A 24,293-nucleotide genomic window follows, 5' to 3' on the forward strand; every position below is an offset into this window, starting at 1 on the left:
GCCCGGCTTCGGCGATGCTAAGCTGTCAGAGCAGATGCACCACACGCTGTCTCTCCTGGGAAATCACCATCCTGGTTTTATTTTTAAAGAACTCTTCATGCAGCAAATGCCTGATCGAGTTCACATAGCCCTCACTAATGCACCCGTGAAGGACTACAGGGAGCTTGCTGAGTCTACACTCAGCCAGACAGCGGTGTCTCATTCCTCCTCTTCTCCCTGCCTTAATAAGCCCAGTCAGTGAGGCTTAAACACGCAGAACAGACTACTAGCTAAAGCTGTGGAACAGACAATGCCGGGTCTGTGTTTTTACCACACTCACTTCAGTACAAAGACTAGGAAATGCCAACCGCCTCATAGCTGTGACAGTGCCAACGTATTGGGCCATCAGATGTCTGTGAACACGGTGGGTTCCAGCTGCCAGGGTTGTCTACTGTCCGTTACGGACACCCTATCAGGGCGACGCTTCCTGTGTGATACGGGTGCTCAAGTGAATGTGCTGCCAGAATCGCCTATTGATGAGAAGGCAAAGAGTGACAAAACCTCGCTGGAGACCGCCAATGCCAGCGGGATCCAGATTTACGGGACACGGTGGCCAACGCTCTGCTTCCGTGGGCGACGTTACACACGGGACTTTGTCCTGACTAAAGTGCCTGGACCTCTGCTTGGTGCAGATTTCCTGTGTGGTCCAGGAGTGTTAGTCGATCTTAGGAACTGCCGGCTTGTGGATGTCAAGGACTTTGGGTTGTTACCCTGATCCCCCAGTAAATTCCCCTCAACGACTCTGTCCAGTGCATACACTGCCAGATGTGAGTTTACTCGACCGCTGGGTGAACTCCCAAACCTCACCAAGCTCACATTCTCCACCACCGTCACAAAACATGGCATCGAGAACCACATTGCCACAACTGGCCCGCCACGCCAGTCCATGCCTGCGTGTGTAGACTGGACCCAGAAAAGCTGGCAACCACGAAGGCTGAGTTTGCGAGTGGGGAAAGCCTTGCGTTGTACGCCGGTCAACTAGGCCCTGGCCTTCGCCCTTCCACATGGTCCCAAAATCCGATGGTGGCCACTCACATAGCGATTACCAACACATTAATCAGGTCACCACCCTGATCGTTAGTCCATCCCAGACATCCTAGACATTTTGGTACGTTTAGCCTATAAGTTATTTTTTTCCAAAGTCAATCTAATTAGGGGCTACCATCAGGTGCCATGATCTCAGGGGATGTTCCCAAAATGGGTGTGGTAACCCCATATGGCCTTTGAGTTTCTGTGAATGCCCTTTGGGCTGAAAAATGCAGCACAGACTTTCCAACGGCTGATGGACTCTGTATTAAAAGACTTAGATTTTCTTTTTGTTTACCTGGATGACATTCTTGTCGTCAGTGCGTAAAAATCCAAACACATATCTCATATTCACACATTTTGCGAGTGCTTAAGCCAACACAGTTCAATTATTAACCCTGCTAAATGCCATTTTGGGTAGTCAAACCTTGACTTTCTCGGCCATCACATCTCCACAGAAGGTGCAAAAACCTTCCCACCAGAAGTAGCCACTATTATGGATTTCCCACCACCCCACACTACTGAAAAACTACAGGTGTTTGTAGGCACGGTGAATTTCTGTCACCGCTTCATTCAGTGAGCTGTTGAACTTATGCTCCCCCTGTAGAGTGTGTTTAAAGGCAATACACCTGATCGTGTGCTTGACTGGTCGGTGGACATGGCCGGGGCATCTGATGATACCAAACGAGCCCTTTCTAACGCAACCCTACTGACACACCCACTCCCCATGTAGCCACAGCCATTACTCCTGACACTCAGACTGTGCTGTGGGTGCTGTGCATGAACAGTTGGTCTGAGGTGTGTGACAGCCGCTCGCCTTCTTCAGCCGGCAATTCCCCTCCCAACCCCCCCGAAAGGGAGTACAGCACGTCTGACCGTGAGCTTCTCAGTCTCTGTCTGTCTGTCCGCCATTCTCATTTTCTTCTAGAGGGTCGCCATTTCACAGCGTCCATCGGCTACAAACCCCTCGTACACACTATGGCCAAAATATCAGACTCTTGGTTTGCATGGCAGCAACACCACCTGGCCTACACATCCGAGTTCACAACGGGTATACAACACGTCAAGGGGGAAACTAATGCCGTGTCCGATTGCCTGTCACGGCCAGCCGTTGAGGCCGTACACATGGGGGTCGACTATTCCGGCATGGCAGCCGACCGAGTTACTGATCTGGAGGGCCAGGCTTACCGAACAGCAGTCATGAGCCTGCGGTTGGCTGACATTAAGTTCAGGGAAGCTGGGGTTTCTGTCCTGTGCAATGTCTCAACCACACAGCAACTCAATACATAAAAGCATGCAGATGTGGTCAAGAGATTCTGTAGTTTTTCAGACCAAACATCAGAATGTGGAAGAAGTCTGATCTCAGTGACCTTCACTGTGGAATGATTGTTGGTGCCAGGCTGGGTGGTTTGAGTATCTCAGAAACTGCTGATCTCCTGGGATTTTCACACACAACCGTCTCTAGAGTTTACAGAGAATGGTGCGTGAAACAAAAAAAACTTCCAGTTTTGTGGGCAAAGCCTCTTGTTAATGAGAGAGGTCAGAGGAGAATGTCCAGACTGGTTCAAGCTGACAGGAAGGTGACAGTAACTCAAATAGCCACGTGTTACAACAGTGGTGTGCAGAACAGCATCTCTAAATGCACAACACGTTGAACCTTGAAATGGATAGGCTGCAGCAGCAGAAGACCACGAACAATCAGTGACCACTTGATTAAGAACAGGAGGTATCTAATAGGGTGGCCAGTGGGTGTATAGGCTGGCCAGTGGGTGTATACATGTACAGTGCATGTGACAATAAAGTTGACTTTTGACTTTGGGTTTTGCAGTAGTTTGAGGGTTGGTCCTCACCTCTCTGGAACCAGAGAGCAGTATGGATCTAAAATTGGTTGTTTGAAGACTTTATTGACCACCCCATCCCAACCGCAGTCTATACTCTCCATGGTTACGAACCAATCTTCTGTCTCCATTCGCAAAAAGCGGGGTTTTCCCCAAGGCCAACCATTTTAATTCCAGTCCCCATTGCCATTCTGACATGTCAGTCCACAGCCTCCTCTTTGGCCGTGAATAGCCCACTCATATTGGAGGAGCAACACCTCATATTCTGTCTGGTAGCCTCCAATCTGATGGCGTGGATGTCGATTTATCCTTCTGGTTAATTTTTTGCGTCGTCTTATATTCCCCATTCTGACTTCTCACCTATTCTCTTCACCTGCCTGTCGCCTCCTGTCGTACCCCTCCTTCTTCCCTTTCTCCCATGATCTACTCTCCACTCCTATCAGATTCCTTCTTCTCCACCTATCACCTCCCAGCCTCTCACTTCAGTCCCCTCTCCCATCCACCCGGCTTATTTACCACCTGCCAAGTTGTACTTCTTCCCCTCTCCCCAGCATCCTATTCGGGCATCCTCCCCCTTCCTTTCCAGTCCAGAAGAAGGGTCTCGGCCCAAAACGTTGGCTGTTCATTCACTTCCGTGCACGCTGCCTGGCCAGCTGAGTTGACCAGTCTGACAGCATTTTCTCTGTGTTGTTCCTGCCTTGTGTCCAGTTTTCCGGGCCGATTGAGGTGATCCAGACGGTGAAGGTGACGACGGACTACAAGGGCGGGAAGAACGAGCTGAGCTGCAGGCAGGGAGACTACCTCGAGGTCATTCGCATCACAGACAATCCTGAGGGCAAGTGGCTGGCCAGGACCATGGACGGTACATGTAAGTAGAACGTTCTGGATGCCACATATCAACGGGCATCGTGTATCTGCCAGGTTCCAAGCACATCACACGTGTGATCCAAACTCCACGCAGTGTGGACCCAGGGGCTGGGAGGCAGATAGAACCTTGATAGGTAATGCACAGAAACAGGCCCTCGGCCCCATAATGTTTCAAAGATACATTTAATGTCAGAGAAATGTATACAATATACATCCTGAAATGCTTTTTCTTCACAACCATCCACAAAAACAGAGGAGTGCCCCCAAAGAATGAATGACAGTTAAATGTTAGAACCCAGTCCCCCCCAGCTCCCACTCCCATGCGTAAGCAGAAGCAAGCAACAATCCCCCCTCCCCCCACGGCAAAAAAAGCATTGGCACCCACCACCGAGCACGCAAGCATGAGCAAAGCAACAGCAAAGACTCAGACTTGCAATTACCCCAAAGACTACTCGTTCACCTGGTATTCTCTCTCTCCCCCTAATATGGCAAAAGAGGTGTCTCCATTTCACAGTGAGAGGGGAGACATAACAAACAACTCGCTGGTTTATGATGTTAAAAGTCTGTTGCGTCGCTTTTTCCAAGCTCTGTGCCCAAAGACCTCGGGTCTCTGGGCACACAGCCAGAGATCTTCCGTCTCCAACGACACACCGATCTCCTGCGGAGGCACCGACCTCCGATCCCCCGGTCTCCAGAGCCACAAAATCCCCTGGTCTCCAGAGCCACAAAATCCCCTGGTCTCCAGAGCCACGAAATCCCGGGCCTTTGAAGGCGAGCGAAGCTCTTAGGCCGAGCCCTTGGTGGACCCTGAGAGCAGGTCCCATTCCCGCAAAGAACCATAGTCAGCGAGTAACTCCAGGTCAGGGTCTTCAAAAGAACCGTGAAAGGGAAAAATAAAGATGTTAAAGATGGAAGTAGAGCTGTTTCTGAAGATGCACGCAAAGGAGTTGCCCTTAGGCGCCATTAATCCTCCTAAGCTCCTCCCCATCATGTTGTGCTTTATCTATATATTCACTTATTTATTCAGAGATACAGCATGGGGCAGGCCTTTCTGACCCAACAAGCAACTCACCTATTTAACCCTAGCCTAATCACAGGGTAATTTACAATGACCAGCTAAGTTAGTAACCGGTTTTTCCAAATCATCCAGAAGAAACCCACCCGGTCATGGGGAGAACGTGCGAACACCTCACTGGCAGCGCCAGAAGTGAGCCCCGAGTCCCGATTGTGTCACGCTAACCACTGCACTACCATGGCCCCCCTGAACTAGTTAAATTAGTAATTAAACTTTTAAACAATGGAAGGAATTGGTAGCCAACTAAACGGATCGTTTCTGCCAGTACGTGGCCCATGTCCCTCCGTTCCCTGCATATCGATCACCCCTTTCGCACCTGTCTCCACCACCACCCCAGGCCCCCACCGCTCTCTGACTTGCCCCTTTCCACTTACCCCCTCTTACTTTAAATGTTTGCCTATGCTATTAGACATTTTGACCCCGGGGGGATAAAAAGATACTGGCTCTCAGAGCCTTGGAAACCTCGATCAGATCTACCCTCACAGGTTCGGACACTCCTGAGAAAACAACCCAAGTTTGTCCAACCTGTCGTTATAGCTCGATCCCTCTAATCCAGGACGGGATGCTATTAAACCTCTTCTGCACTCTCTCAAAAACCCCCACATCCTTTCTAGAGCAGGGTGACCAAAACCGTGAGCAATACTCCGGATGCGGCCTAGCTAGAGTTTTATAAAGCTGCAGAGTAACTTCCCAAACACAGTTACACAAAGCATTGTCGCAGGAAAGCAGCATCTGTCGTCAGGGACCCCCACCCTCTTCTCGCTGATGACAATAGGAAGGAGGCACAGGAGCCACACCAACAGGTTCGGAATCAGTTATTACCCCTCAACCATCAGGCAAAGGGGATAACTTCACTCAACTTCACTCACCCCGTCACTGAACTGTTCCCACAACCTATGGACTCACATTCAAGGCCTCTTCATCTCACATTCTCAATATGGGGATCGTTGAGGCAGGTGCTGGATGAGATTTCCCCTAGGCATATACGAGCCAATATAACAGAACGTTACACTTATTTATTTAATAATTGTTATTGTTTCTTTCTTTTTTATTTACACAGTTTGTTGTCTTTTGCACACTGGTTAAATGCCAAGCTGGTGCGGTCTTCATTGATTCTATTCTGGATTTATTGAGAATGCCCACAAGAAATGAATCTCAGGGTCATATATGGTGACATATATGTACTTTGATAATAAAGCTACTTTGAGAACTGGAGAAGTTCCTGGCGTAGGAAGGGGCACAGTTTTGAAAATGGAGGTATTCTCAGACAGGAAGTCCACATGGGATGATGAGTAAACTGAGAAGAATGGGTGTTAGAATCTGGGTGGCAAATGGTAAGAATATTTCCAATGGTAGAACACAGGAGGTCAGCCAAGAGGCAGGGAGCTCAGAGAAGAACCAGTCACCCAGGCTTCCGAAACTGATTACAAAAAAATTCGGAGAATGCAAATTTAAACAAAACCAGGTGTGTAAGCGAGAGCCTCAGTGGTGTAGAGAGGTCTGTTCCTGACCATGTTGTAAATCTTCCTTCCACTCACACAGAGAACCCCACACACACACACACACACACACACACACACACACACACTCACACTCACACATAGAGAATCACACACACACACACACACACTCACACTCACACATAGAGAATCACACACACACAGTCACACACAGAAAACCACACACACACATGAACACTCACACTCACACATAGAGAATCACACACACACAGTCACACACAGAAAACCACACACACACACATGAACACACACACTCACACACAGAGAACCACACACACACTTTCTCTCTCTCTCTCACACACACACTCTCTCTCTCTCATTCACACTCACAGTCTCTATCTCTCTCACACAGTCTCTCTCTCACACAATGTCTGTCACACACACTCACACACACAACACCTCCCTGGTGGTATCGAAAGGAAGGCATGCCCAAGGTGAGGATTCTTAACGAGGGATGCCACTTTCCTGAGGCACCAGCTCTTGAAGGTACCCTCAGAGTGTGATGGAGCTGGCTGAGTTTACAAACCACACAAATCCCTTCTTTCGGATGAGACCCCAGACATTGCGGTGGACCCTGAAGGTTTCATATTGAAGAAGAGCTGGCGGAGGGTGTTTGACCTGGTATCCTGCACAACCCCGCCAAAACCAGGCTATCCAGCCATCATCACGGTGCTGTTTGTGTCAGCATTCTGTCGCAAACTGGCTGATACACATCAACAACATTGCTATGGAAATATTCTGGACAGCTGAACATAGCTACTGTCCTTACACACAGAACACTGCCTGCCCCCATCTCCACGCCCCCCCTCACAAGCCCTCTCCTCACGCAGTTCTTCTCCCTGCCTTCATCTTCTTTGATTGTATAACACTCAGTAATCGATTGTAAGCTACAAATTTCCTGTCTCATTTTTGACTTCTGAAGAACTGTCACTCAAAACCATCAGGTTCTAACAGTCCCCTCCTCTTTCCTCTCTCTTCCCTTCTGCAGACGGCTACATTAAGGTGACCTGCGTGGATATCAACTACGATGAAATACGAAAGAAAACCATCGGCAAGGCCAAAGACTCAGCTGCCCTGAAGACCCCAGTGCAGGATCAAGAACTCTACGACGATGTTGCTCCAACTAATGACATCGGCCTGTAAGGACAGAAACTGACCTGTGCGGCACTTGTCTTTCAGTGACCATGACCATGAGCCTGTGTGGAACTTGTCTGTCAGTGACCATGACCATGACCATGAGCCTGTGTGCAGCTTGTCTGTCAGTGACCATGACCATGAGACATAGGCGCCACTCAGCCCATCGATTCTGTTTCACCATTTAATGTTTAAAACATAGAACATTAGAACACAGTACAGGCCCTTTGGCCCACAATGTTGTACCAAACTTTTGACCTACTCTAAGATCAAACTATCCATTCCCACCTACATAACCCTCTATTTTTCTTTCACCCATGGGCCTGTCTAAGTGTTTATTAAATGCCCCTAATGTATTTGCCTCTAATACACACCCATCACTCTCTGTAAATAAAGCCTATGTCTGACAACCCTCTATAATTTCCTCCAATCGCCTTAAAATTGTACCCCTTGTTTTTTCCCCTGAATCCCGTTCTACTGCCTTCTCCCCAGAACATTTGATGCCCTTTTACTAATCAAGAACATATCAACCCTTACTTTAAATATACCCAATGACTTGGCCTTCAGAGTAGTCTGCACTCTAGGCTGTCTCGGCGGCGGGCTAAACTCTAGGTTCTAAACTCGATCCTCTCAGCTCTGTGAACTCTAACCTGTGCGAACTCTAACCTGTGCGAGCTCTCAGCTCTGTGAAATCTAACCTGTGCGAGCTCTCAGCTCTGTGAACTCTAACCCGTGCGAGCTCTCAGCTCTGTGAAATCTAACCTGTGCGAGCTCTCAGCTCTGTGAACTCTAACCCGTGCGAGCTCTCAGCTCTGCACGCTCTCGAGTATGAGAGCTCCAAGCTCACTCTGCATGCCCGAAATGCTGTATTTGTCCTGTTCTGTACTATTGTTAACTTGGATCTTCTTTCCTTGCATTCCCCAGAGGTACCGGGAACAGCAGTACAGGCAGCAGTGGTAAGTACGACATAAATCACTGTGACACATTTTACCCTGTTGCATTTTACCCTCTCATGTCGCCTTATGTCATAGAGCGAGGCCTTCCAGCCCGTCATGCCTCAGCCAGCTCGCTGACTATTCCCACCAACCCTACTCCATGTTGCTCTAAACAACAGGAATTCTGCAGATGCTGGAAATTCAAGCAACACACATAAAAGTTGCTGGTGAACGCAGCAGCTCCACGTTGCTCTGCTCTCTCCCCCTGCCCATCACCTCCCTGACTCTCCCCATCACCTCCCCAACTCTCCCCTGCTCTCTCCCCATGCCCATCACCTCCCCTGACCCTCCCCTGCTCTCTCCCCTATGCTCATCACCTCCCTGACCCTCCCCTGCTCTCTCCCCCTCCCTATCACCTCCCCTGCTCTCTCCCCCTCCGTATCACCTCCCCTGACCCTCCCCTGCTCTCTCCCCCTGCCCATTACCTCCCTGACTCTCCCCATCACCTCCCCAACTCTCCCCTGCTCTCTCCCCATGCCCATCACCTCCCTTGACCCTCCCCTGCTCTCTCCCCTATGCTCATCACCTCCCTGACCCTCCCCTGCTCTCTCCCCCTCCCTATCACCACCCCTGACCCTCCCCTGCTCTCTCCTCCTGCCCATCACCTCCCTGACTCTCCCCATCACCTCCCCAACTCTCCTCCTGCTCTCTCCCCATGCCCATCACCTCCCTGACCCTTCCCCTCCCCGTCAGCTCCCTGACTCTCCCCTGCTCCCCAGCGTTCTGTGTGAGTTGCCCTGGATTTCCAGCATCTGCAGACCTGCTCGTGTTTATATGCCGCACATATACAACCCTGAGGTCCGTTGTCTTGCAGGCATAAAAGATAAATGCAAAGACAAAAAACATAATAATGAATAAATAAGCAATAAATATCAAGAACATATGATGAAGAGTCCTTGAAAGGATTTAGAGACCATAAGACAAAGCAACAGAATTAGTCCATTTGGCCCATCTTGTCCGTGCTGGCCTGTTATCCTGCCTAGTCTCATTGACCCACACCTGGACCTTAGCCCATTCAAACCTCTCTGAAAAGTTCAATTGAACCTGCACCCGAATGCATGGCAGCTCATTTCACGCTCGGTGTAATCTTAAACGTGGCCCTCATCGCGCTTTCTCATGCGTCCTTGGCTTTGTGACGCTCCCTGAACCAGCTCGTCCCACCATTGGGTTACCGTCGGAGGTGACCGTGGTGCTCGGAATCACCCCCTCTGACCGTGACTGTGATCCACCTATGCGTGCAGCTGAGGAGCTGACAGCTTTGTGTCTCACGGTCTTCCACAGGCGGCTTTCCTCCCCCTCCACCCGGTGAAGAGATCTATGACGACGTGGATGAAATACCTGAAGATGTTAAGTAAGTGGATAGTGATCTGTGACTGCAGGCGCGGGGTGGGGGGTGGTGTGCTGAGTGGCTATGTGCTTTGTTGCATGCACCGACTGCAGTGAGACTATAAGACAGGAGCAGAATTAGACCTTTTGATGCATCGAGTCTGCTCCACCATTCCATCATGGCTGATTTATTTTCTCTCGTAATCCCACTCTCCTGTCTTCTCCCCATAACCTTTGATGCCCTGACTAATCAAGAACCTTTCAGTCTCTGTTTTAAATATACCCAATGACTTGACCACGTCAGCCACCTACAGAATTCTACAGATTCGCCAGCCTCTGGCTAAAGAAATTCCCCCTCATCTCTGTTCTAAAGGACGTCTCTCTATTCCGAGGCTGTGCCCTCTGGTCTTGGACCCCCTACTATAGGGAACATCCTGTCCACTCTACCTAGGCCTTTCAACGTTCAATAGGTCTCAGTGAGATCTCCCACATTCTTCTAAACTCCAATGAGTACGGGCCCAGAGACATCAAATGCTCCTCATATGTTAACCCTTCTGTTTCTGGAGTCATTCTCGTGTGGGAGTGTTTGACTTCTTCCAGTCCTCCATCTTTCTGGAGAAATTATTTCTGCAGTCAGACTTTTAAAAGGTGAAAGACTAGCTTTATTTGTCACATGTACATTGAAACAAACAGTGAAAGGTGCTGTTTGCGTCAACGACCAACACTGTCCGAGGATGTGCAGCTCGCGAGCATCGCCACGCTTCTGGCGCCAACGTTGCATGCCCACAGCTCACCAGCCCTAACCCCTATGTCCTTGGAGTGTGGGGGGAAACAGGAGCACCTGGAGGAAACGGATGTTCTGGTCACGGGGGAGAAGGTACAAACTCCTTACAGGCAGGAGCGGGAATTGAACCCCAGTCATATAGCATTACACTAACATTGTTGCTGTTTCTCAACCTGGTGGTGTGGGGCTTTGGGCTGCTATGCCCCCTGCCCAGTGGGTACTGAGAGAAGATGGCCTGGCCCAGACAGTGAGGATCTTCGTACATAAGCTTTACATACATGAAGGAGACTTTATTTTATTTTAGTTAGGGACACACCATGATAAAAGGCCAATCTTGACCCAATGAGCCCAAAGCACCCAATTATATCCATGTGACCAATTAAGCTCCCAACTTTGGAATGAAAGCAGAGCCCCTGGAAGAAACGCAGGCAATCACGGGCAGAACGTGCAAACTCCTTACAAACAGTAGCAGGAATTGAACCCTGATCACTGAGTGTTAGCCAAACCGCAATGCTACCATGCCACCCACAAACCTCTGCCAAGTTCGAGAGGTTATATATGTTATTCAGGTTGTAAGGTCAGAGTTTGAGGATGTTTAACCAACATTGTAGTGGTCCTGTTGGGGAGCAAAAGGTTATGGGTCGTCCTGTTAGTGCCTGGGGTTTGATAACCAATAATAATGCCCTGTGTGCTTTGAAGTCCTACGCCACAGGATGCATCAAAGCTTGGGTCTTGGTCCTGGGCACTCCTGAGGAAGAAGAAGGTGGAGACAGACAGCAAAGAGAAAAAGTCGAAAGAGAAGGAGAGCAGTGAAATACAGGGCGAAAGCGGTGAACGCCAGCTCCCGTAAGATACCAGATGTAGCCAGATCATCATCCTACTAATAACTCCAGCCCAGTACTAATATATCAGAGATTGTGTGTTACTGCTTGAGAACTGACCCTGTCTTGCTGCTTAGCGGCATCAGTTACTCACTAACCCTAACCCAATCAATGAGGGAAGACTACAAAGAAATTAGTTTCTGTTCGATCTTGACCCCACTTGATCTTCTTGCCTGCTTTTCCTTGTTATTCCGTGACTGTCTCTGATAATTTGCATGGGTCATCTGGGCTTATTGTTGGATGGTCTGTCTCTGCCGAGTGCATGTTTGTGAAGTCAAGCCCAAGTTTAATTATCATTCAACCATACATGAATACAGCCGAACGGAGCAGTGCTCCTCTGGGAACAAGCTGCAAATCACATTACCACAGCACACAGCACATATAGCACATGTGGTTACGATAGCAGAAAGCACACAATCGCACGAAAAAAATACAGCCCAGGACCCCGAGTGCCATGGCTTGTAGATTGATGATGTATGGGATGTTGTCCTCATCCAGTTTGTCATTCCACTGAGCGAGCACTGGAGGGCGCACTGAATGAAAACTCAAAGGCAGCAGCAGTAGGAAGGGCCTGCCCTCAACCCAGTACAGGTTCCACCGTGCCCACAGAGGCCCCTTCTCCCTCCCGCACCGCCTACGGTGTCTCCTCCCCTGGGCAGCTGCAACAGGCGACCCCGCGATGTGAGGGCCTAGTCCGCACCGCAACCAAGGCAATGCAGCTCCCCCCAGACAGTGCACCTGTTAGTAGTGCCATTTTCAGAGAGGACTGGGTTAGCAATCCCACTCGGGATAGGCATGGGAGACCATCAGCAGATGGCGCCAGCTTGCAGGAGCAGGAGCCCTGCCATCATTAACACTGAGTCCATGTGTCACTCAGGCTCCATAATACCTGGTTTATCCTTGCTGTCCTTGGGCAAACACCTGGAACTGGTCCCAAGTACGATACTGTTAAAACTAATTTCCCATTCACAGGTCATTCCAACCATTTCACAGTAACACACACAAACTTCTGGACAAACTCAGCAAGTCAGGAGGCATCTATAGAAGAGAATAAACAGTCGACATTTCAGAGCAAGACTCTTCGTCGGCCCAAGTTGCTGACTGCTTTATTCCTCTCCATGGATGCTGCCTGACCTGCTGAGTTCCTCCAGCATTTTGTGCATGTTGCTCCAGATTTCAAGCTTCTGGAGAATCTCTTGTGTTTATAACAGTGAATTCCGACCTGGTCTGGGGGTGCTGGAATTATTGTACCATACTTGTCAAAAAGTCATAGCAGGCTACAGTACAGAAATAAGCCTTTCGTGTCGAACTGCCAATCTGCCTCGTCCCATCGATCTGCACCCGGACCATAGCTCCCCATACCCCTCCCACCTGTGTACCTATCCAAACTTGTCCTAAGCGTCACAACTGAACCTCATCCATGACTTCTGCTGCCAGCTCATTCCACTCTCTGTGCGTGTCTCACACCAGGATTTCCACTGTGCTAGCATGGCCATCTGCTGAATTATCACTCGAGTGACGTGCATTTATGTCCCACCAAGACAGTCAAGGAATTTTCAGATAATTAAATAATTCTGGAACGAAGGGCCTGGCATCTGCTTTGGTGAAAAAACTGCTGGAATCCTCCAGCAACCCATATGGCAGATTTCTGTCCCAGAAATAATCCCATGAGAGTGCTTAGAGTCTCAACTATTTCACTGGCGGGTCAGAGAATTCAGGAAATACTCAGCTGATCAGACAGTGCCTGAGGAGAAAGGCACAGAATTAAATTTCAGCTCAAATACAGTCCAATTAAATTTCAGCTCAAGCACAGTCCAGTTAAAGAATGAGACTCAATTTTCCTCGCGCTCAGTAGCCATTTTATTAGATACGCCTGCTCATTAAAGCAAATATGTAACCAGCCAATCAGCTGGCTGCATCTCAGTGCATTAAAGCATGCAGACATGGTCAAGAGGTTCAGTTGTTCAGATCAAACATCAGAATGGGGAGGAAATGTGATCTAAGTGATATAGACCGTGGAATGATTACTGGGGCCAGTCAGGGTGGTTTGAGTATCTCAGAAACTGCCGATCTCTGGGACTTTCATGCACAACAGTCTCTAGAATTTACAGAGAGCGGTGCGAAAAAAGAACTCCAGAATGGCCAGGTTGGTTCAAGTTGACAGGAAGGTGACAGTAACTCAAATAACCACACGTTACAACTGTAGTGTGCAGAAGAGCACCTCTGAACGCACAAGACGTTGAACATTGAAGTGGACAGACTACAGCAGCAGAAAACCTCACAGATTCCACTCCTGTACCTATTAAAGTGGCCACTGAGTGTGTCATGAAATTTGTTGTTTTGTGGCAGCAGTACAGTGCTATACATAGAATTACTATAAATTATAATAAGAAATATGTGTAAAAATAAATGTGATTCAAAATCAGAGCAAAAATGCTGGAGGATTTCCCAGTATTTGCAGAATCTCTTGTGTTAGTGAGATAATGTTCACGGGTTCATTGTCCTTTCACGAATCTGATGGCAGAGGGGAAGAAGCTGTTCCTGAATCGTTGAGTGTGAGTCTTCAGGCTCCTGTACCTCGACCTTGATGGTAGTCATGAGAAGAGGGCCTTAATGATGGATGCCTTCTTTTTGAGGCATCGCCTTTTGCAGATGCCCTCAGTGCTGGAGACAACCAAAAAACATTGACTCAGTCCCCCTGCCCTCTGATGCTAATCTGTTGGAAATTTCAGCATCCTCTCTGCATTTATTTCAGATCTCCAGCAACTTCCTTTTTGTTTTAATTCTACATTTCTGAGAAAGTTTTGTTGCAGCTGGAATTTTTTTTAAGCTCAGTGTCTCTCCTTGGTCGGGTGAGTAGCCTGCCCCCTTCGCTCTGGGCTGCTGCGTTGTCTCAGCAGAACTGTAAATGAGCAGTAAGATTCATGAAACAGGAGGCACTTGGAGCTTGTGATGCAGTACCAGCTCCTGTTCGCACAGTGAAAGACTGCCATCTGCTGGATATGGAACAGATAACCTAGAACAGAGAACATAAAATATTTATTCAACAGAGAATATAAAATACTTACAGCCATCTGTTGGACATAGAACAGAGAATATAGAGTGCTAACGTGAGGAATTCTGCAGATGCTGGAAATTCAAGCAACTGACGAAGGGTCTCGGCCTGAAACGTCGACTGTACCTCTTCCTAGAGATGCTGCCTGGCCTGTTGAATATAGAGTGCTTGTTTGTTTATTTATTGGCATACAGTATAGAACATGCCTTTCCACCCCTTTGAGCTACATTAGCTAGCAATTCCCCGATTTAATCCTAGCCTAATCACAGGGAGATTTACAATGACCAATGAACCCACCAACACCTACGCTCTGTCCGCCAGAGAAAGCAGGATCTCCCAGCGGCCACACATTTTAATTCCACATCCCATTCCCATTCTGACATGTCTATCCACGGCCTCCTCTACTGTAAAGATGAAGCCACACTCAGGTTGGAGGAACAACACCTTATATTCCGTCTGGGTAGCCGCCAACCTGATGGCATGAACATTGACTCCTCTAACTTCCGCTAAGGCCCCACCTCCCCCTCGTACCCCATCCGTTATTTATTTATATACACACATTCTTTCTCTCACTCTCCTTTTTCTCCCTCTGTCTATACCCTTTGCCCATCCTCTGGGTTTCCCCCCCCCCCTTTTCTTTCTCCCTGGGCCTCCTGTCCCATGATGCTCTCTTATCTCTTTTGCCAATCACCTGTCCAGCTCTTGGCTCCATCCCTCCCCCTCCTGTCTTCTCCTATCATTTTGGATCTCCCCCTCCCCCTCCCACTTTCAAATCTCTTACTAACTCTTCCTTCAGTTAGTCCTGACGAAGGGTCTCGGCCCGAAACGTCGACTGTACCTCTTCCTAGAGATGCTGCCTGGCCTGCTGCGTTCACCAGCAACTTCGATGTGTGTCGCTTGAATTTCCAGCATCTGCAGAATTCCTCGTGTCTACCAACCGGTACAACTTTAGACTGTGGGAAGAAACCAGAGCACCCAGAGGAAACTGGCACAGTTACGGCGAGAACATACAAACTCCTTACAGACACCGGTGGAAATTGAACACAGGCCACTGGTACTATAAAGTGTTGTAGAATATAGAATATGGTACAGAACAGAAACAATCCCTCCAGCTCACAGTGTTGTACCAAACTAATTGAATTAGTAATTCAACGCCTACCTAAACTAATCCCTTCTGACCATAAGACAAAGAAGTAGAATTAGGCCATTTGCCCATCGAGTCTGCTCTGTCATTGCATCATGGCTGATTTATTATCCCTCTCAACCTCTCTCCTGCCTTCTCCCTGTAACCCTTGATTTTCTGATGAATCAAGCTCCTATCAATCTCAAGGATGTGGTCTCCACAGCCGTCACTGGCATTGAATAACGCTGATTCACCACCCTCTGGCTAAAGAAATTCCTCCTATCTCTGTTTTAAATACACATCCCTCTATTCTGAGGCTGTGCCCTGTGGTCCTCGACTCCCCCACTATAGGAAACATCTTCTCCACATCCACTTTATCGAAGCCTTTCAATATTCGATAGGGTTCAATGAGATTCTCCCCTCCATCTAAGTATACCCAACGCTGTCCGAATTGTCGTGGGTTTACATAGAAAGTTTGTTTGTTTATTTGTTCGTTGGGATACAGTGTAGATACAGGCCCTTCTGGCCCTTCAACCACGCTGCCCAGCAAAATCTCTTGTGCTTGTAATTTTCTAAACCTCTATCAGATCTCCCATTGGCTTCTGTTGGTCCAGAGACAACAACCCAAGTTTGTCCAACCAGGCCCTGTAGCTCATATCCTCTAATGCAGATGGCACACAGGTGAACTCCTCTCCAAAGTCTCCGCATTCTGCCTGGAACGTATCTGAGATAATCCTTTGGAGAGAGTGAGAGCAGAAATTATCCCAGCATCGGTCAAAGTAACTTACTGATCACAGTTTCCTTTGCACAGTTTCTGCCACTCTCTCAGGCCATGTAAGCCTGGTGCGCCTTGTCAAGCTTCTCAGCTTCAAGTTTAATTGTCATTCAGCCACACGTTTTATAAACCTGTATCAGATCTCACATGTATACAGCTCAACAAAACATCGTTCCTCAGGGGCCAAGCTACAAAACACAGAGTATACAGTGACGGTGGCGCATACAGTCACAAAATGATTTTTGCACAAGTGTGGCAGCATGAAGGTTGACAGTGCATGGGATGTTGCCCTAGAGCCATGTTTCTGCAAGAACAAGCACGCAGCAGTTCCTCATCTTGCGCTGGGTCAGTCACAGGCAAAGGCAGTTCAGCTCATGTTCCAGGGAGTGAACACTGGAGAGCAGCAGCATCGGGAGTCTGCAGCCCTCAACCCAGCACCGACTCCAGCGTGCCACCACACCTCTGTCCTCTCCCACACCGCCACTGGGTGGCTGTAACAGGCGACACCACTGCATGAACGACACAACAACTGAGGCCATGCAGCCCCACCACTGTCGGTGAACCAATGAACCGGGCTTGCGGTATTTTATCTTGCCAGTGTCCAGCAGGGTCTTGCAATCACAAGAAAAAACATTAAAGCCACACCTTTGCACCATTCGTTGGACCCGGAGTGGGAACTGCTACCAAGCGCATCACCGTCCTACCGGAAGACCAGAATCCAAGTGGAGATACATACAGGGCATGGCGATCACTCGAAACGAATAGGATGTTCTCCTGAGGGGTTATTCCCTTCACGTGCGTGACTGATACACGGGCAGCCCCCACAGGGTCAAGTGGCGTGAAGTGCAAGACGACTGGGGACCATTCACTGCAGCAGCCTTCTTCCATCTTCACCGTTGTTGTGTCGTCATCTTCCACCAGTTCCTCCATTCAGGTCTTGTTTGGATCGCTGTTGGTCTGGGACCTCCCGTTGACCTTACCTTCACGGGTGACCCTACCGGGAGCTGACGTCCAGCCGGCATCACTTCATGTATTCATGAGCTATGGAACCATACAGCACAGAAACAGGCCCTTCAGCCCATCTCATCCATGCCCAGCCAGCTGGTCACGTCTGCCCTCGTTTGGCCCATAGCCATCCACTCCTCTCCTGTCCATGGAGTTATCTAGATGGCAAGCTGACCAGAAATAGCATCTTCACATGCCTGAAAAGCCAGGTTAATGTGAAAAGGGAAAGACGTTATGACGGTTTGGTGGGGGGTTGTCTTTGTTGGTCGGGGTTGACAATGGATGTTGCATCCCAGAAGTCTACGTGAAACACAAGCCAGGGCTGTTCGATACGGAGAGAAAGTTGTTGCCCGTGTAGCAGGCTCCCGGTCTCTGCACATCTGATGAACCCAAAGGAACGGCAGAGGCCGATACATTTTAACACCAGCATCATCACAGGAGTTGTCAGTTGGCATTGAACTCAACGTGGGACTGGCTTAGGGTCTCCAGTTCTGGATTTTTCCCTCGGGGTTTACTCCCAAAGCCTTCCCCATGAGTGGGGATAGCCACAAGGCAGTGGAGGTTTGAGATCAGGGTTTTCCTTCTCCTGGTGAGCTGCCAACCACGGCTGACGAGCCCCGTCTGCCTGGCGACTGGTTTTAAGGTGCCAGTAACCCACCTTTACCCCGTCTCCTGTTGGTAGAAACAGTTCTGCCCGGCTCAGTGACTGAGCCACACGTGGGCAGGAGCTGGACTTGGTTGTCAGAGACTATTTGAGACATGCACCATTGGGAGCATTTAATAGGCAGTGGGATCTTGTACCTATTCCCACCCCCGGCTATAACAACCATAAGTAACCATTAGGAGGGTATCAGTCACATTTTTGTTGTGTTACTGGTCTTGGCATTCAACTGGATTTGCAGCTGTGGTTAAAGTTACCCTCAGAATCACAGCATGGTTCCCATTCCCGATTCCGCGTGGCCGGGCAGAACACTGAATTCTGAAAGGGCTCTCACTGGGCGGTATATGTTTCTATATCTGATTATCTAACAGTTATTAACCTGATCAAATCTTGCCTCCCTCCCACCAGTATCTAATGTTGTGTTATTCTCGCACCGCTCTCATTCACCTTCGGACCCCGCCGAGTCCTCTTTAACTGCTGAGGCTGAGAGTAATTTTCTCTGCATTTCTTCTCTCCCCAGGTCTGCCTCCATGCCATCGGAGTTAGCAGCAGGTAAGGGCGTTTCCTGTGTGACGCGGTTATGATGTGTGTTGATCATTTGTGCTGTGTAATTGGGAACCTCTCGTCACATTCCCACCAGGGCCATGAGCCATGAGCTGCAAAGCTGGAGACCAACGTTATGGGGCCCGGCAGTGGACAAAGTACAATGCAGGGTTGTGAACCTTGAGACTGAAGAGCAGAATTAGCCCATTTGGCTCATCAGGTCTGCTCTGCCATTCCATCATGGCTGATTAATCACCCCTCTCAACCCCTTCCTCCTGCCTCCTCCCTGTAACCTCTGACACCCTGACTAATCAAGAACCTATCAACAGCCTCTGCTTTAAGAATACTCAATAACTTGGCCATCTGTGGTAATGAATCCACAGATTCACCCCGGTCTGGTGAGAGAAATTCCTCCTCATCTCCGTTCTAAGGGGATGTTCTTCTACTTGGAGGCCATGCCCTCTGGTGCTAGACTCACCCACTATAGGAAACATCCTGTCCATATCCACTCTATCCAGACCCTTCAATATTTGATGTTTCAAGAGAATTGCAGTGAGTACCGTCCCAGAGCATTAAATGTTTCTCCTATGTTAACCCTTTCATTCCTGAATCATTCTTGTGAGCCTCCTCTGGACCCTCTCAGTCAATCCCATAACATGAAGTAGGCCGAAGTCATGAGCCATAGAACAGTACAGCAGAAATAAAGGCTCTTCAGCCCATCCAGTCTGTTGTAACCACCGTGCCCACCCAGCTTGTTCCAGTTTCCTGCATTTGGCCTATTCCACTCTGAGCCCCACCGATTCAGGTATTTCCTGGGTTCTGAGACGTATAGGAAGGATTGGTTAGACACAGCAAGGCAACAGGGCCTTCCAGCATTTGGGGGGGGGGGTCTCAAAGTAGAGGGCAAAGATTCAAGATGGAAGGAGAAAAATATTATTTTATGTAATTACTTATTTAGAAATATAGCACAGTAACAAGCTCACACCACCCAATTACACCCCCGTGACCAATTACACCCCCCCTGACCAATTACACCCCCTGACCAATTACACCCCCGTGACATATTACACCCCCTGACCAATTACACCCCCCTGACCAATTACACCCCCCCTGACCAATTACACCCCCCCCGACCAATTACACCCCCCCTGACCAATTACACCCCCCCTGACCAATTACACCCCCTGACCAATTACACCCCCGTGACATATTACACCCCCTGACCAATTACACCCCCCTGACCAATTACACCCCCCCTGACCAATTACACCCCCCCGACCAATTACACCCCCCCCGATCAATTACACCCCCATGACCAATTACACCCCCGTGACCAAGTACACCCCTGTGACCAATTACACCCCCCCGTGCCCAATTACACCGCCCTGACCAATTACACCCCGCCTGATCAATTACACCCCCATGACCAATTACATCCCGTGACCAATTACATCCCGTGACCAATTACACCCCTGTGACCAATTACACCCCCGTTCCCAATTACAACCCCCCGACCAATTACACACACCCGACCAATTACACACCCCCAACCAGTTACACCCCACTGACCAGTTACACCCCGTGACCAATTACACCCCCCCGACCAATTACACCCCCCTGACCAATTACACCCCGTGACCAATTACACCACCCGACCAATTACACCCCCGTGACCAATTAAACGCCCCTGACCAATTACACCCCCTGACCAATTACACCACCGTGACCAATGACACACCCTGACCAATTACACCTCCCCAACCAATTACACCCCCGTGATCAGTTACACCACCATGATCAATTACACCCCCCCCAACCAATTACAACCCCGTGACCAATTACACCCCCCCGACCAATTACACCACCCGACCAATTACACCCACGTGACCAATTACACCCCACTGACCAATTACACCCCCTGACCAATTACATCCCCGTGATCAATTACACCCCGTGACCAATTACACCCCCGTGACCAATTACACCTCCCCGACCAATTACACCTCCCCGACCAATTACAACCCCGTGACCAATTACAACCCCCGTGACCAATTACACCCCCCGTGACCAATTACACCCCCGTGACCAGTTACACCCCCTGACCAATTACACCCCCCTGACCAATTACACCCCCGTGACCAGTTACACCCCCGTGATCAATTACACCCCCGTGACCAATTACACCCCCCGACCAATTACACCCCTGTGACCAGTTACACCCCCCGTGACCAATTACACCCCCGTGACCAATTACACCCCCTGACCGAGTACACCCCTGTGACCAATTACACCCCCCGACCAATTACACCCCCGTGACCAATTACACCCTCCGACCAATTACACCCCCCCGACCAATTACACTCCCCCCGACCAATTACACCCCCTGACCAATTACACCCCCTGACCAATTACACCCCCGACCAATTACACCCCCGACCAATTACACCCCCGACCAATTACACCCCCGTGACCAGTTACACCCCCGTGACCAATTACATCCCCCGACCAATTACACCCCCCCTGACCAATTACACCCCCCTGACCAATTACACCCCCGTGACCAATTACACCCCCTACCCAATTACACCCCGTGACCAATTAAGCTGCCAACCTGTGTATCTTTGGAGTGTAGGAGGAAACCCACGCGGTCACGGGGAGAGCGTACAAATTCCTCACAGGCAGTGGCAGGAATTGATCCTGGGTCTCTGGCACTGTATTACTGTTACACTGACCACTGTGCTACAGTGCCGTCCATGGGGTAGGCTTGTATAGGTCAGCCCGACATTGTGGGCCGATTGGCCTGTACTGCGCCGTACGGTTCTGTATTCTTAAATGATGCTATCGTACCTGGTTCAACCACATCCTCTGGCATCTTGTTCCAGATACACACCACACTCTGGGTGAAAAAGTGCTCCCAGCTCCCTTTGAAATCTTTCCCATTTCACCCTAAATCCATGCCCCCCAGATTTGGTCTCCCCCACCCTGGGGAAGACTGGAGCCATCCACCTTATCTAAGCCCCTCTCATCATTTTAGACATTTTCATAAGGTTGCCCCTCGTCCTCCTACATCTTCCAAGAAAGTGGGTGTGGATCAAACTTTCTAAGTCACGCTGGTGGGAACGAAAAGGGGGCTTTTATTTTTATTGAGATACAGTGTGGATTAGGCCCTCCTGGCCCTTTGAGTTGCACTGTTCAGCAACTCCCGGTTTAACCCCAGCCTAGTCATGAGACGATAAAATAAAATGGACGAGTTGACGGTGCTAGCCAGGCGTCAGAGAACATTTCGGGAATGCAGTATTATCTGTTTCACTGGAACAGGGCTGCATGAGGACATACCCGATCAAAACTTCTCCATGGACAGCTTCCAGACCGTTAGGGCTGACCGGAAGTGCACTGAGAGCAGTAAGCATAAAGGAGTTGGGTGCTTACTGTTCTGGTTAACAACAGATGGTGCAATCCAGGTCATATTACGATCGAGGAACGTGTTTGTAGACCAGATATTGAACTTTTTACTGTTGGACTTCAACCACATTCCACCAAGATACAACACTGGGAGGTCGTTCCTGCCTGTGGCCATCGAACTTGCAGCTCCTCTCCATCTGCATAGTTTGCATTTTGTTGTTTGATTGTTTGTGGTTTTTGTATTGCTATATTTACGCTCTATTCTTGGTTGGTGTGACTGTTACGAAAACCAATTTCTCTCTGGATCAATAAGGTATATCTATCTATCTATCTATCTAACTAGCTTCCTAGCTGATTTCCAGCGTCTACAGACTCTCAGTTGCCATTCTTTTAGAATTCACTTTGTCTTCTCTGGCAGGGGGTGAAGACATCTACGATGACGTTGGTGCCGAAGACTTCCCACCTCCGCCTCCTGAATTCAGGTACGCCCAGCCCTGCCCGGGCTGCAGCACATGAACCATATAGCCAATTCTGTTGGCGGGGGAGATGATTTTACTTAGAGATACGTCACAGTAACAGGCCCTTCAAGTTGTCGTTTAGTTATCTTTCAACCATACATGAATGCCCAAATGAAACAGCGTTCCCCCCAGGACCAATGTACAAAACACAGAACCAATGGTCAGACACAGCACAAGGCACGCGTATAGCACATATATTTACGGTGCCAGTAAACATACAGTCACACACAAAAGAAAATAATCTAGCCCAAGTCCCTGAGTGGCACATCCTGTAGATTGATGGTAGCTGGATCAGTCCAGTTGTCACTGTTGCAGTCACAGATTAAGGTAACCAGCTTGTCTGATTATAGGAGTATAGGAATTGGGATGTAATGTTCAATTTGTATAAGGCATTGGTAAGGCCAAATCTGGAGTACTGTGTACAGTTCTGGTCACCGAATTATAGGAAAGATGTCAACAAAATTGAGAGAGTACAGAGGAGATTTACTAAAATGTTGCCTGGGTTTCATCTCCTAAGTTACAGAGAAAGGTTGAACAAGTTGGGTCTTTATTCTTTGGAGCGTAGAAGGTTGAGGGGAGACCTGATAGAAGTGTTTAAAATTATGAGGGGGATTGATAGAGTTGACATGGATAGGCTTTTTCCATTGAGAGTGAGGAAGATTCAAACAAGCGGACATAGGTTGAGAATTAGAGGACAAAAGTTTAGGGGTAACATGAGGGGGAACTTCTTTACTCAGAGATTCAGACCTTATTCCCTGGAGTGTAGGAGAATGAGGGGAGATTTGAAAGAGATATACAAAATTACGAGAGGTATTGATAGGGTAAATGCAAGCAGGCTTTTTCCACTGAGGTTGGGTGAAACTAAAACTAGAGGTCAGAGGTTAAAGGTGAAGGGTGAAATATTAAAGAGGAATCTGAGGGGGAGTTTCTTCACTCAGAGGGTGATGAGAGTGTGGAGCAAGCTGAGAGCGGACGTGGTGGATGCAGGTTTCATTAAGAGAAGTTTAGGTAAATACGTGGATGAGAGGGGTGTGGAGAGCGGTGCTCCAGCTGCAGGCTGATGGGACTAGACAGAATAACAGTTCAGCACAGACTAGATGGGCTGAAGGGCCTGTTTCTGTGCAGTAGTGTTCTATGACTTGTGACTGAGATGTGGGGTGGGAGAGTGGGTTGGGAAAGCAATAAGAAAGACTCCATCCATAAATTTTGGGTGAAAATTAAAGACATGTTCTCTCTCCGTTGAACAGTTTGAAACCAGGAACACCCAACAAAGGCAGAAAAGATGACAAGGATGCAAAAAGAATGAAAAAGCTAGAGAAAGAAGAAAAGGACTTCCGGAAAAAATTCAAAGTAAGTGTTTGATCTTTTATTTAGAGACACAGCACTGTAACACGCCCTTCCTGCCCAGTGAGCCTGAACTTCCCAATTACACCCTGGGACCAATTACCTACTAATCTGTATGGTTTTAGAATGTGGGAGGAAGCAAGAGCACCCGGAGGAAACCCAAACAGACAGGGAGAATAGACAAGTCCTTACAGGCGGCAGCGGGAATTGAACCTGAGTCACTGGCAATGTAATAGTTTTATGCCAACTGTGCTGCCCCTATTTTTCCATGGCTTCTGGAGGCTTAATTTTGACCTTGCTCTGCCAGTCAGAACATGGAACGTGGAGCAGAACAGGCCTTTCAGCCCATCGTGTTCTGGCAGACCGATTACAGATTAGGAGC

General features: G+C 48.8%; 1 protein-coding gene across 1 annotated transcript in view; it reads left to right on the plus strand.

Moving 5' to 3' along the window:
- Positions 1–24,293, plus strand: part of LOC140197472 (FYN-binding protein 1-like) — a 235,315-nt gene that overhangs the window by 186,066 nt on the left and 24,956 nt on the right. The window contains exons 8-15 of the mRNA XM_072257432.1: positions 3,612–3,771; positions 7,354–7,504; positions 8,424–8,455; positions 9,776–9,845; positions 11,304–11,450; positions 18,625–18,656; positions 22,468–22,531; positions 23,815–23,921. Coding sequence (XP_072113533.1) covers positions 3,612–3,771; positions 7,354–7,504; positions 8,424–8,455; positions 9,776–9,845; positions 11,304–11,450; positions 18,625–18,656; positions 22,468–22,531; positions 23,815–23,921 — 763 coding nt within the window. The remainder of the gene's footprint in view (positions 1–3,611; positions 3,772–7,353; positions 7,505–8,423; positions 8,456–9,775; positions 9,846–11,303; positions 11,451–18,624; positions 18,657–22,467; positions 22,532–23,814; positions 23,922–24,293) is intronic.

This window comes from Mobula birostris, chromosome 5 (assembly GCF_030028105.1).
Source record: "Mobula birostris isolate sMobBir1 chromosome 5, sMobBir1.hap1, whole genome shotgun sequence".
Classification (NCBI taxonomy): Eukaryota; Metazoa; Chordata; class Chondrichthyes; order Myliobatiformes; family Myliobatidae; genus Mobula; species Mobula birostris.